We start from the raw sequence: 12,827 nt of genomic DNA, 5'->3' as shown, positions 1-12,827 counted from the left end.
GTCCTTGACAGGATGAGATATGGCAGCCTTTTGGAGGACATGCAGAATTATTTGTGTAGCTTGGAGGTCATCCGATGGCGGCTCTCGTCGCTCAAATACAGAGCAGGTAAGCTTTCAGCCGAGGCTGTCGGAGGCCAGCTAACGGGACAGAAGTGCACCCCGCCAGAGACGCAGAATGAGGTAAACAAAAGGGCAGCAAGGCAGCGTAATTAACCCCACTGAGATGGAGAAAGATTTACTGGAGGAGAAAATACTCAGAAAACATCTGTCAGGTCTGGACGGTCGTGAAAGATTGAAGGAAACCAAGGTGATATGTAAATATCAGAGTTATTTCGGGTTAAAAACACGCCAGCTGGTCGGGGTCAGACTTTGTTGTTGTGATAATCTAGCTTGCTCAATAAGCCGACAGCTCACGGCGCTGAGAAAACGGACGGTGACCATCCTGTGCTGACCCGGCAGATGATTCACTGTGGTGACTGAGCCTGACCGCAGACTTAGAGACCTGACAAAGCGCTGTGTAGGTGTTCAGCTATGAAGACAACACATTCAGCATGCAGCAGCTCATCCAAACCTATGTGAGTGATTCATCAGCGCCTCTGATCAGACTTTGATGCACAGACCACAGGCCGCTAGCAGATATAGTATTCAGTTTACCCGACTGTGCTCAGACTAATGCGTAACATGAACCGTTGCAGACTCGCAAATGGCTTCTTGAAAAGATGCTATTGACTCGGGCTCCCGGTCAGACCCGGTCTCCTCGGGGTGCTGCTTGATACTTCATGGAAAAACTGACAAGGAAACTGAAGCTGAGCAGCTCATTCTCAACCTCTCTTCCACGTCACACCTGTCGCACCGCTCTGCATGATGACAGAGTAACGCAGCTTTAAAGGTGCACCATGTAAGAATTAGCTCATACTCTGCTTCTACCTGCTGAATGCTGAGTAATTGTAAGATATCCTCACCTTTTAAGTTGATAAAGAGAAGTTGTTAGCAAACATTTGCTGCATTTTGCACATCCAGAAAGTCATTTTCTGGCCATTTGATGACTCCAGGTCCAATATTCAGTCTCACTGTAGCTCCGTTTCGCTCTTCACCACCTCCTGAGGGAAATCGCCGTCTCTTGAGCTGCTAAATGCTTCACTATGTTCACCGCCAGCTGGTTGCTAACAGAGTCTGTCCAATGTTGAGTGCTTGAGCTAGCCAAGTAGCATGCGATGGGATTTTAGAGCTTCTTGCAAAATACAGCTAGCTGTTGAGGCAAATTAAATTGCTCCATGCACAAAGTCTTGCATATACTGGGGGCTTATATCGAGTTCCCATAGACACAGAGCTGACGAGCTTTTGTAGTGAACAGTATGTGTACTATGTGTTGTAGTAAAGCAGCAGTGGATGTAATGCTGTGGCATTAAGTCCACTTCTACTAGATCCACATTACATTACAGACCCATTAATGATTAAATACAGACAATACATTAATTAATCAAATATAGAGAGCAGGCCAACAATCCAGATCCTCCACATGTGACCTCTACGGGCCGTAACTGCTACCTTCAGTCAGATACCAGCAGAGAGCGTCACTGCTACGTCACGTCACTCACCACATAACTGCTGTTTCTCAAACAGACCTCTTATCATGCACGATCACTGAGGTTGTGACAAGTCCGTATGTATCACACCAGCTAATTCAGGGCTGAGAACATGCTTGTTCAGGGCTGCAGCAAACAACCAGCAGCTTCTCACCCGAGTGCTCGAGTTTATCTCAAGCTCATTATTAATAAAATGCCACGAGGCCCTAAGAGCATATTGCTCTGTCACTCAGAGCCTAGATTATAATACCCATTGGCTGCGTGCGGCTAAATAATTCAACAAGCCCGCGGACTGCCTGTCACTCTGAAATAAACCCAAAACAAACCAAAAAAAAAAAGACAAACTTTACTGATGGTGACGACAGACAACTGCCCCTCAGCAGATGTGATGAGCTGCCAGAGCTGCCTGTGACTGGTGTCGACTCTGTCATCATTTATATTAGTCACACTAGTTGAAAGAGTTTTGCTGAAAGTAGAAATGAGGAAAGATCATTTGGCTTCTTCGGGCGAAGCTTAAGTTTGAATCCGAGCACCACCGGCTGAGCTGACTCATGAAAGGCCTCCTTGAACCTCTCGCTGCTACCTCGTTAGAGACATGAGAAATGACAGGGTGAAATGTCATTACGCAGCAAAGTTGCAAACGAAGCCAGTTTCTATTTTTGTGAGAAACTACAGCAGCCTATAGAACATTACAGAGCAAGACATCAGTCTTTAATGTAATTACTCATACATCAGTGATGCAGCCGACTACACCAGTGTGCTTATGTGACCATAGAAATATCAAAGTAATACGGTTAGCTAATGTCATGATGTCAACATGAGGCCACAGAGTGGACACTATATCCTCCGATTCATCTCTGAGTCCCTGCACACAGAGACACGTTGAGGCTAAAAACACCACATCATCACATTTTTCTTACTTTCCCTCGTATCTGAGGGACCTCAGCTTTTCCAGCTGAGTTTGAACTAATGTCTTATGTGAAAGCCTTCATTTTAAAGGTGCATTATGGAAGGATTTGCTAATTCATACTCAAAACAAATAAGGGGTAGCATATCATCTGAGTAGCCGCTAACTGCTGCTAACTCCATCTGCTGCTAGCCTGGCTTTGTCCAAAGGTAAAAAATAAATCTATCTAGTCTATCAGTACCTATGAAGCTCACTAATTAACACATTACATATGTCATGGTTTAATGATTAATACAGATTTTGGTACCTCTGGACAGGCTAGCTTTCTTTATGCTAGGTTTAGCTAACTGGCTTTTGCTTCTTATTTACTGTACAGACATAACAGGGGTATCAATCTTCTCATCTAACTGTTGGCAAGAAAGGTAATCAGATAATTTCCCCAAAAAGTAGAACTATAATATACGAAAATATATGAAAATAACCATAAAAAAAAGATTAAAATCTAAATCTAAATCAGTCGGTTAGCTTAGCATAGCATAAAGACTGGAAAACGATGGAAACAGCTAGTGTGGCTCTGTCCAAAGGTAAAAATAAATCAGTTTACCAGTACCTATAAAGCTCACATTACATATGTCCCTGTTTAATGTTTGTGGGTTTACAGGCAGATTCTGTTACCTTTGGACGGGCTAGCTGTCTTTATGCTAAGCTCAGCTAACTGGCAGCTAGGCTTTAGCTCCTTATTGGCTGTACAGACACAAGAAACACAAAAATAACATCCACCATTATAATGATCCATCAGAATTAGCTCCTTTTGTGAATGTGTCCACCTCCTTTACTAACTTAACCTTTACTGACGCATTTATAACACTTACAGACTTCAAACACAAAGTCCACTCGGCCTCTTTTACATGCTAAAAATAGCTCAGCTGCAATCCTGTTATTACATCACGACAATGTGCAGATTCATGGAGAAACTAAGGCGCGATGACTCGTCCAAGTCACATGCTTGAGAGCGGCAGAATGAGGTTACAGGTGGAATTTCCCTCGTCTCTAATTACTCTCTGACGTCACGTCCAGTGGCAGCCGTTAACTCCTGAATGCCGCTGCCGCTGCATAGCAATCGAACATGTCCGACAAGGTGATATTCAGGTATCACAGGCCTGCGGTGGTGAAACAGCAGCGTACAATTAGGGAACTTTGCACACAGCAGTTCCCCTGCAAACCCTCAACAGCACACAAGCCAACATGGGGTATTTTTCTGCATGTAAAAAAGGGGAAGTTCAACAGTTTTATTTCTCTTTTCACAAGTCAGTTCCTGCATTTGTGCAAGTCATTTGAGGCTTCAGCCATCTCGCATGATTGTTTGTTTAGTCAAAGCATATGAACATTGCCATCTTGTGGTTATTTGAAAGGCACCAAATTAATTTACACCTAAGAGAGGGTGGTTATGTAAACATGGTGTCCTCGGAGAGTTCATCGCGCTCTTTTTTAAGGTCGCACCAGTAAGCGACCAGGTAATCTCTTGGTAAAAACAACATAATGCCTGAAATGTTTCTGAACGCTGTTTACAGGGGAGGTAAACCTGTTTTTTACAGATTACCACATAAGCCAACTTGCAAAAGAAAAAAGCTGCTGGATTCCCGTCTCTGGCGAGGCCACTCTGAAAGCTTTAGTGAAACTGGAGTGCTGCTTTCTAAATAGGATAAAAGCTCAGATCTTCTTTTTGTGTAGCCAAATCAATATCGAGCAGCCCATTAATGCAGGCGAGCACATCTTGGGCAAGTGTCTGATGTCTGAGGAGCTCCTCGCTACCAAAGGGAGAGCAGCACAGGACAGCTCCCCATTGTTGTCCTTGGTCGTCATCATCATCATCACCACACTCCTCAGCTGCTAAGACTGCTGACGGTGACATCACTGTCATAAGATAAGAAAGATATCTGCAGCGTGCACAAACAACACACACACACAACTGACCACATCGGTCGAAGCCTGTGCAGCATTAAGGCTATCAAAGCAGAGAGGAAACAGGCAAAGAGAGGCTGGATGCGTGGGCAGAAGCATGGCAGGATGTTTCTAAAACAAGGGCACATGCTTGAAACAAACAAGACGACTCCACGCTGGAGTATATTTGGAAAGTCGTGTTCTGGATAATTGCTTTCAGTGGATAGAAGTTTCCAATTATCCACGAGGCCTCTGCCAGCGTTCCCACCATAGGGAGACTGTCGGGGAGGGGAGACAGGGTGGGCGAAGGGTGGGTGGGTCCAGCTGGCCTCGTCTCCAGTGGGACCGACGAGCTGCAAAGACTCGTAACTCTCCCCTTCTCCCTGCGTCACCGCCGCCTCCTCCAAAGGGAGCAACCGCAGCCGACCAATCAGGCCGTGTTTGGCCGTCCCATGATACAAGCATCTTAGCCCAAAAATGTAAACATCTGGCAAACATTTAGACTTGCCACAGAGAAGGGTTGATCAACTATTCAGAAAAAAAACTAGTTTGTAAAGCGCTGCAGACATGTGCTTATAGAAATTGGGCAATGTAGGAAGAGTGACGAACTGTGGAGTCTACTTTTTTAATTACTTTATGCCAAATAGGCATTTAAAGAGGTCTGTAAAGTCTCATTAACTTCACAGAGCCCAAGCTGACATATTTTAGATGCTTATTTTGCACAGCCAAAGACAAACCGGAGACAGAGCCACATATTGAGGCTGAGCTTGTGTGATACAGACAAAACATCAGATCCTGCTTTTTTTCTTACTTTCCCTGAGATCTGGAAGACTTCAGCTTCTTCAGCAGAGTATAAACTAACGAGTGTCTTATTGAAATCTTTCATCTAACTCAAAAGATGTCCATCTTGGGAAAAATACTCGTACTCGCTGTGAAGCAAATACTTTGCTGAGAAGATTGATACCACTCCTGTGCCTCGCTGTTCAGTATGGAGCTGCAGCCTGAAGCCAGTTAGCTTAGTTTAGCATAAAGACTGGAAACGGCTAAACAAAGGTAGAAATAAATCAGTTTCAACAGCAGCTGTAAGGCTCACTGATTAACACATTACATATGTCATTGTTTAATGGCTAAGGCAGGTTTTGGGTTAACTTTCTTTATGCTAAATTTAGCTAACTGGCTTTAGCTTCTTATTTATTGCACAGACGTGAGAGTAGTTATAAATCTTCTCATCTAACTCTGAGCAAGAAAGAGCAAATGTTCAAATAAAAATGTTAAGTAGAACTATAATATACTATAATATAATGACAAATAACTTTTAAAAAGGAATAAAATCTTATTACAGTATTATTATACACAGATGGAAAGTCTGAAACAAAAAGATAATATGTCTACAATCACTGAAGTGTAAAAAAATAGCAAAAAAAAACATTTAAGAGGCTGCAACTAGTCTTTTGGCACTTTTGTTTAAAAAAATTAATTAGCAAATTATCATTATCAAAATTTGCTGCCATTAATTGTCAATGGACTAAAGGATTAATCGGCTAATCATTTCTGCTTGAATACCAATTAACTCTAGTCTGAGGCAGCTAAAACCCATTTTCAAGTTGTTTTGGGAAATACAGGAATATTACATTATCCATGTTTGCTAGACAATGCCACACCAGGCATCACTGACTGGGGGTCAAGAGTTAATCCTGACTAAATGAGTGCTATAACTGTTATAATCACTGTAGTAAAACACAAATAAGTACTAAGAGCAGCCCTGGGACTCCTCTTTTTAATTATGACTACAATATGATGCGTAGAAATGGATGATTGTAGCAGTTGTAGCTATGACATTGTCAAAGGGGGCATCTCTGAAACACACACACACACACACACACACACACACCATCAGTGCAGTCACATGCCGGCTGACTGACACAATGGGGGAGTCACACAAATCTATGGAGCAGAGCTGCATCATATGAGCTCAGTCATCCCTTTAATCAATTTCTAAGAGTAGACAATACAATACAAAATGCCTGCTGCTCTATAATATCCTACATTAGGGTGTATCATGACATTTCTTTTTAAAAAGTCCTGAAAAAAAGCCCCAAAAAGAGGTAAAAAAAAAACTGAACATGACTCAACAAGACACTTCCAGGAAAGCAGGCACATGTTTTTTAAAACAGACTCACCCTCAGCAGAGCATTATTCCCCGGGCTGTACACAGGCAGGTCAGCGGCTGTCCTCACGAAACAAGGCGACGTTAGTGAAACATTATTATCCTCCAGACAACACGGCACTACAGCTCTGCTACATCATCGCACAGTCACCGGGGTCAGTCACTTTACCCTCCGTGTGCTTCCTGACACACAAGGTTGCAGTTTTCTCCGACGGTCAGGGGCTGATGCGTGGGGAATTCCTAGCAGTCACATTTTCCTGGGAAATGATTGGCCCGGCTCCAGGGGCTGAGCTGCGGAGCCTCTGGTGTGGTGGTAAGTGAGAGCAAAAAAAAAAAAAAACAGGTTAAAAAAGGGGGCTGAAAGACCCCTAAAGAGAGAAAAAGTTGTGAGGTGTGCCCGCCATGAGTAACGACACCGGTATCTAAGCAACGACGAATGACAGCGGTGCGTAAATAAACCGTTACGCGCGCACAGGTGTGGCGTTTCAGATTAAAAGTGAAAAGAAAAGTGACGTCGAGTGTTGTTTTTTTTGTTTGTTTGTTTGTTTGTTTGTCTCCCGTACTACGTCAGACTACGATGAGCGCGAGCAACAGGGAGATGTAAGTGGGGGGAAATAGGCATCTTCCGGGAATGTCCAAGCCCCTGCGAGAGGAGAGCAAGTGAGGATAAACTCCTCGACGGGCGGGGTTACAAGTACGATTCTCTGGAAATGATGAGCGTGTGTTGAGGAAGCGGCATCAAATAGCACGCGTCATTGGTCAAAAATAACTTGCGCTGAAAGGAGGGACTATGTTATGCGTATGTATGTATATGGTAGTTGGTGTGTAAAGGATATATCTCTGCTTATATACGCAAAAAGAGTCGTTCCCATACCGGGAGTCGAACCCGGGCCGCCTGGGTGAAAACCAGGAATCCTAACCGCTAGACCATATGGGACTGGTGCTTGCTTTGTGAGAGGAAGTTAATTTATTCATCAGTACTACTACATTTGTTTTTCTCAGTTATTATTTATGACGGTCTTTCTTGATTAAATTAAAAAATGACGTTAATTTAAGCTGTGGCTCCGGCGACCCACAAACTGAGACTGTTATTCATCTGTTCTGGAAATGTACACGTGCTCGTAAGCTGTGGCGAGATACTTATATACATATATATAATATTCTGTATAACTGATTAACAGAGAAATAAAAGAATATGAGGAAGAATGTTTTCTAATTAACTTCGTCATATTTTTGGCATAAGTTTTACATGCATAAATATAAGTTTTCTAAAACAAAACCTCACCTCCAGGCTTTCAATTGGTTATTCATTAAAACAGTATCCTCAGCATAATTCATTTTACGTTAACCTGCATGCTGTATTTTCTTACTGTTTACAATTTTTTTTTCAATTTGTATCTTTTTAAAAAAAAATATCTGTCACTGTTTATTTATCCTTTATGTGGCTGTACAGTTGATTTCACTGTTATCTGCTTTGATTGTACTTTGTTATTGTTTTTTTTCTGCTGCAAGAGACGAAATACAGAAATGTTCACTCAAACATTTTGTGATTATTTTAGTGATAATGATTTTACATCAAATGTTGCTGCCATAGTGGTCACAAGTTACATTTCTACAGCAATTTTCTGGCATATTTTTCAACGCTTAGCTAAGAAATGTTACCATCTGGTGGTCTTTCAGTGTTACTGTACATTTAAAACAAGATGTCAGCCATCAATTCCCGGTATTAGTATCACTCACTGACTGTACCTAAAGTCATTTATTGAATATATATTGCATTAATCGACAAACTGATTTAGAAATTGATGAATATGTGGAACAAGAGGAGGATAAATCCTTTAAAATACACGATCTTTAGCTTCTGCTCGGAACAAACTAAATATGGGTGCTAAACATATGACGTAATTGTCGCTGGAATGATACAAGTGTAAAGACGGGGACCATTCAATTATATAAAAATACTATATCTATATTAACAACGAGCTGAAATTAATTTACACGAACATACAGGTATATTCGACAGTAATACGTTCATTGAAGCTGTTAGTGTGTGCTTATGTGGCTACAGGGCTCGACCAAATTACAGGCAGACGACGTTAATGCCCTCTTCGAAGTGGAAGTGGTATCGCCCTTAGACTAGCAGAGGCAGCCAAATATTTGACAAACTAGCTATCGTTGGCTAGCCAGCTTGGAGTTTAAATAATACACCGATAAAAACTATATTTACGTACACTTGGGCCGCTTACGTTTATGCTAAGGACTTAGGTTTCCGTTTAAACAGGATGTCAACTCCAGCAAGACGACGTTTAATGAGAGATTTTAAACGGTAAGCGAAAAGAAAACAACAGAGAAGTAGCTCTAGCTAAGATTAGCAACCTCCGGCTAGCTTGTAAGCGTTAGCATAAACGTCGATCTGAACTACAACGCCACCATCAAGGAACATCACAACTTAAATTTATTAACACCGGGTGGATTATAATCGTGTATTTATCTTAGATTAGGGTATTTTGTGTTAATTTGGGGTGGTGTTAAACCGGTGAATCGATTGACAGGTAACGTTACCGATACTGGTAGGTGGCGGTGAAACCAGCGTTAGCAAGGTAGCCGGGAGTAGTAACGTTTATGTTGTGTAACTTACTTTCTTAGATGTGGTAACAATCAGGTGTCCTTCTACTTTATTATCGTAGGTAACATTAATCATTTTCCTCGAGCCTTCCCTGAAACTGTTAATGGCTTTTGTTCATGTATGATTTCTTGGGGTTTCATGTGTAACTGGTTCTCAGAGACCAGTTGAAGTCATTGACCAGATGGCCCTTCACAGCCAGATGAAACATCTGGGTGGATCTACACTGGCCAAACACGCTTATCAAGGGAGCTTCTATCCCCGGGGCCTTGATAGATCACTATCTAAGCCTGAGGATAAGCAACCATCTGCCATGCAGTCACTAAAAACCTGTAGACACTCAGCTCAGTTGGCTATGACACATGGTTCATTATCCCTGATCTGCAGTATGTACTAAAAAATACAAACAGGACTGATCATAACGTGGTCCAAGACCTGATCACTGGTAACATCAATCATCACAGTACTTTTGGACCATGTAAACTTGAATAAACATTCATTATGAATGTGATTATGAAGTATTGTTAATTTTAACGAGGGTGGAAGAACAGTCCTCTGTGGACAAGCATTTTACCACTTTACGACATTGTTATAGTATGATAGATATCATTGTATTAATTAAGCAAATCCAGATTAATTAATGCCACCCAGCTTTAAATCTAGGTGAAGTTTTCTTCACTGGAATATCTGCAAACTGTGATACAACTTTGACCTGGTTACCCTTCTGTCTATGGGGCATAAAACGCGCCATTGATGGTGTAATACAGTATGTCTAGTAGTAATATTACCCATATTTTTTACATTGCTCAAAGGTTTCTGCCTGTTTTTTTCCCTCACCACTGTCCCCAAGTGCTCTTGTAAATAAATTAATCAAGGAGTCTGGTCTGGACCTGCTCAATTTGCAAAGTGTCATGAGATGACTTTTGTTGAGAATTGGCGCTATACAAATAAAGATTGATTGATTTTGTGGTACCACTGTGCTTTTGCTGTTAGGCTGCAAGAGGATCCTCCAGCTGGAGTTAGTGGGGCCCCATCAGAAAACAATATCATGGTGTGGAACGCTGTCATTTTTGGGTAAGTTGTTGTTTTTTAACACAAGTGATGAAGCTGTAGATTTTGTCAGCAGTTTTTTGTGACTATTTCAAATGATTGACATCCTGTGTTACCTTTCTTTTAGCCCAGAGGGAACACCTTTTGAAGATGGTAAGTCCTTTCTTACGCTTTAAGTTTAAGCTTAAGTTTCATTTTGTTGCTTTAAATTAACAACATGCTGTTACAGAAAAAGTGATTGAACAAAAGCCAATACATTTTTGTGCAGCCGTGGGTTAGAAATGTGATTATAGTTTTGTTTGGGGTTTTATGGTTAAGTTACATTCACAATACCACATGTGAAATATCGTATTGTCTTAAACATGTGGTATGATAAAAGTATTTGAGTATCGATACTTTTGCCAACCTTAGTGTGGTCAGGATGAGTAGATTTTAGATGGTGCCTTGAGAGTTAATCAAGTTAGACTCTTTATCCAGTAAACTGCAAATACAGATCAGGTTTCCTTCATGGGTCAAATGCAGTCTGTGTTTTTGAGTTGTGTTGTTTTAACTTACCGCACTGGATTTTGTCCACCAGTTGTCCAAGAAGGCAAACTTTGGATGTTACTCCCTCACTGTCGTCTTCAGCATCTGTGCACTGTCAAAACAACTGTTGTGAATATAGTTCTTATATCTGACCAACTACAGGAATTATTTCCTTCACACTAGCTGATTTACAATAATAAAGTAAACAGAGTAGTAACCTAACTTTCTAGAAGCTTACCCATCACTTCAAAGCACTTGTATTTTCCGACAGACATTTAACCTAGGGCTAGTAGAAGTGCGGTTTGAATAGGATAGCCTCTGGCTTAGATTAACAGTCTGTGTGTGAAGGGTCGACTATTAACCTGGGGCTAAGAAAATGCAGTGTCACATAAATATCACCAAAACAACCAGCAAGACAAACTGATGCATTTTCTCATACACTGTGTTTGGTTAATGTATTGTAATCCTTACTATGTCATAACTTTTTTTACTTTCAGGAACCTTCAAACTTACCATTGAATTCACAGAGGAATATCCAAATAAACCTCCAACAGTGCGATTTGTCTCCAAAATGTTTCATCCGAATGGTATGTACGTCACTGCCAGGGCTGGATCATTGCCCTAAATTGTCAATTTAATTTCAGCATTTAAATATTGTTGCATTTATCCTTTTATTTATCTGAGAACTGACGTGTTTTCTTTATCATCCATCTAAAAAACTTTACACTCTGCATGATTTCTTGCAGTGTATGCAGATGGCAGCATATGCTTAGATATACTTCAGAATCGTTGGAGTCCAACCTATGATGTGTCTTCAATCTTAACTTCAATACAGGTGAGCTAACACAATATTTAAAGGTCATTTCTACATGCGATGACTTCGTTAGAAACCTAACCCGCTGACATTCTCTGTTGTATATTTAAAGTCTTTACTGGATGAGCCAAACCCAAACAGTCCAGCCAACAGCCAAGCAGCCCAGCTGTACCAGGAAAACAAGCGGGAGTACGAGAAGAGGGTTTCTGCTATTGTTGAACAGAGTTGGCGTGACTGTTGACCCCTGTTGTTGTTCGAGTAAGAACAGTGTCCAGCCCAGAATCATGAAACCACCGATCAAGAAAACAACCGATCTCACAGAAAATAAAACGACACATCTTTAAAATCCTTCTCAGTATATTTGTCCCTTAACTGTTGCTAAGTTTGTATGCTGTTGTGTTGTGGCATTCACTCCTGCCGAATGCTATTGTCGGGCAATAGCGTATGTTTGTTAAAAGTTAATGTACCTTGTTATATCCGGGTTACTTGCTACATGTCCCAACTCTTTTCTTTTTAAAAAAAAAACAACAAAAAAAAGGCGATAGCCAGTCTCTCAGTCGTCACTTTTCTACCTGTTTATTTACACCTGAAGTAAACTGGTCGGATGATACAGTGACAGTTAATTAGATGTGCTTGCTGTGTGGTTTGCTGTGTAGATTACGACAGTTCATATCTACAAAAAACAAAACTGTTCATGGGTGTTCCTCCTCCTGTTTCAGTGGCCTCTCTCTCTCTCTCCTTTTGTTTTTGTTTTCTTTCTGCCTTTTGAAAGCCTTTCAGAGGGATCGAAAAATTAACCAGGCGTGGACGTTTATCCCTCTCAGAAGTTGCGAGCTCAACAGATGCCTTTGGGGGTCATTTCTCTCTCAAATGTACTTCTAAAGCCATGCCTTTATTTTAAAATGTTCTAGATTATTGGTGAATATATATACATGTCAACACAGAAACGAGACATTTAGTGCCCTTTTTGGGCGCTACATTTCGTTTCATAACGCTGACATTCAAAGGCTGTCCGACAACATTTCTATGCTATTTTACAATCTTGCAAATCAGCTGTCATAATAGGCTGATTATACTGTTAAAAAAAAAAAAACATGGTGTCTGTTTTCAGATTATAAAACTCTGCACTGGTAACCCATGTAACAAACTGTACATTTTCTTGTAAATAAAATAAATATACATCAGTTGTCTTTGTTGCTTTGTGCAAAAATATC

The 12,827-nt window shown here is 41.0% G+C and overlaps 2 protein-coding genes across 3 annotated transcripts in view; one reads left to right on the top strand and one right to left on the bottom strand.

Moving 5' to 3' along the window:
* The window catches only part of elf1 (E74-like ETS transcription factor 1), a 43,648-nt gene extending 36,268 nt beyond the window's left edge, over positions 1–7,380 (bottom strand). Inside the window, exon 1 of one of the 2 annotated variants that reach the window (XM_084353314.1) lies at positions 6,615–7,380. The gene's annotated coding sequence lies outside the window, so the exon portion shown is untranslated. The remainder of the gene's footprint in view (positions 1–6,614) is intronic. The other variant, XM_084353316.1, reaches the window with a different exon arrangement.
* Positions 7,381–8,736: 1,356 nt separating this feature from the next.
* Positions 8,737–12,797, top strand: ube2a (ubiquitin-conjugating enzyme E2A (RAD6 homolog)). The gene is made up of 6 exons (XM_084352450.1): positions 8,737–8,927; positions 10,218–10,298; positions 10,402–10,427; positions 11,297–11,386; positions 11,546–11,634; positions 11,726–12,797. The coding sequence occupies exons 1-6, from the start codon at positions 8,884–8,886 to the stop codon at positions 11,852–11,854; spliced, it is 459 nt and encodes a 152-aa protein (XP_084208576.1). The 5' UTR covers positions 8,737–8,883; the 3' UTR covers positions 11,855–12,797.
* Positions 12,798–12,827: the final 30 nt, after the last annotated feature.

This window comes from Pagrus pagrus, assembly GCF_965226575.1.
Source record: "Pagrus pagrus genome assembly, chromosome: 5".
Taxonomy (NCBI): Eukaryota; Metazoa; Chordata; class Actinopteri; order Spariformes; family Sparidae; genus Pagrus; species Pagrus pagrus.
Note: the sequence above shows the minus strand (reverse complement) of the source record. Positions and strands in the feature narration are given on the sequence as shown.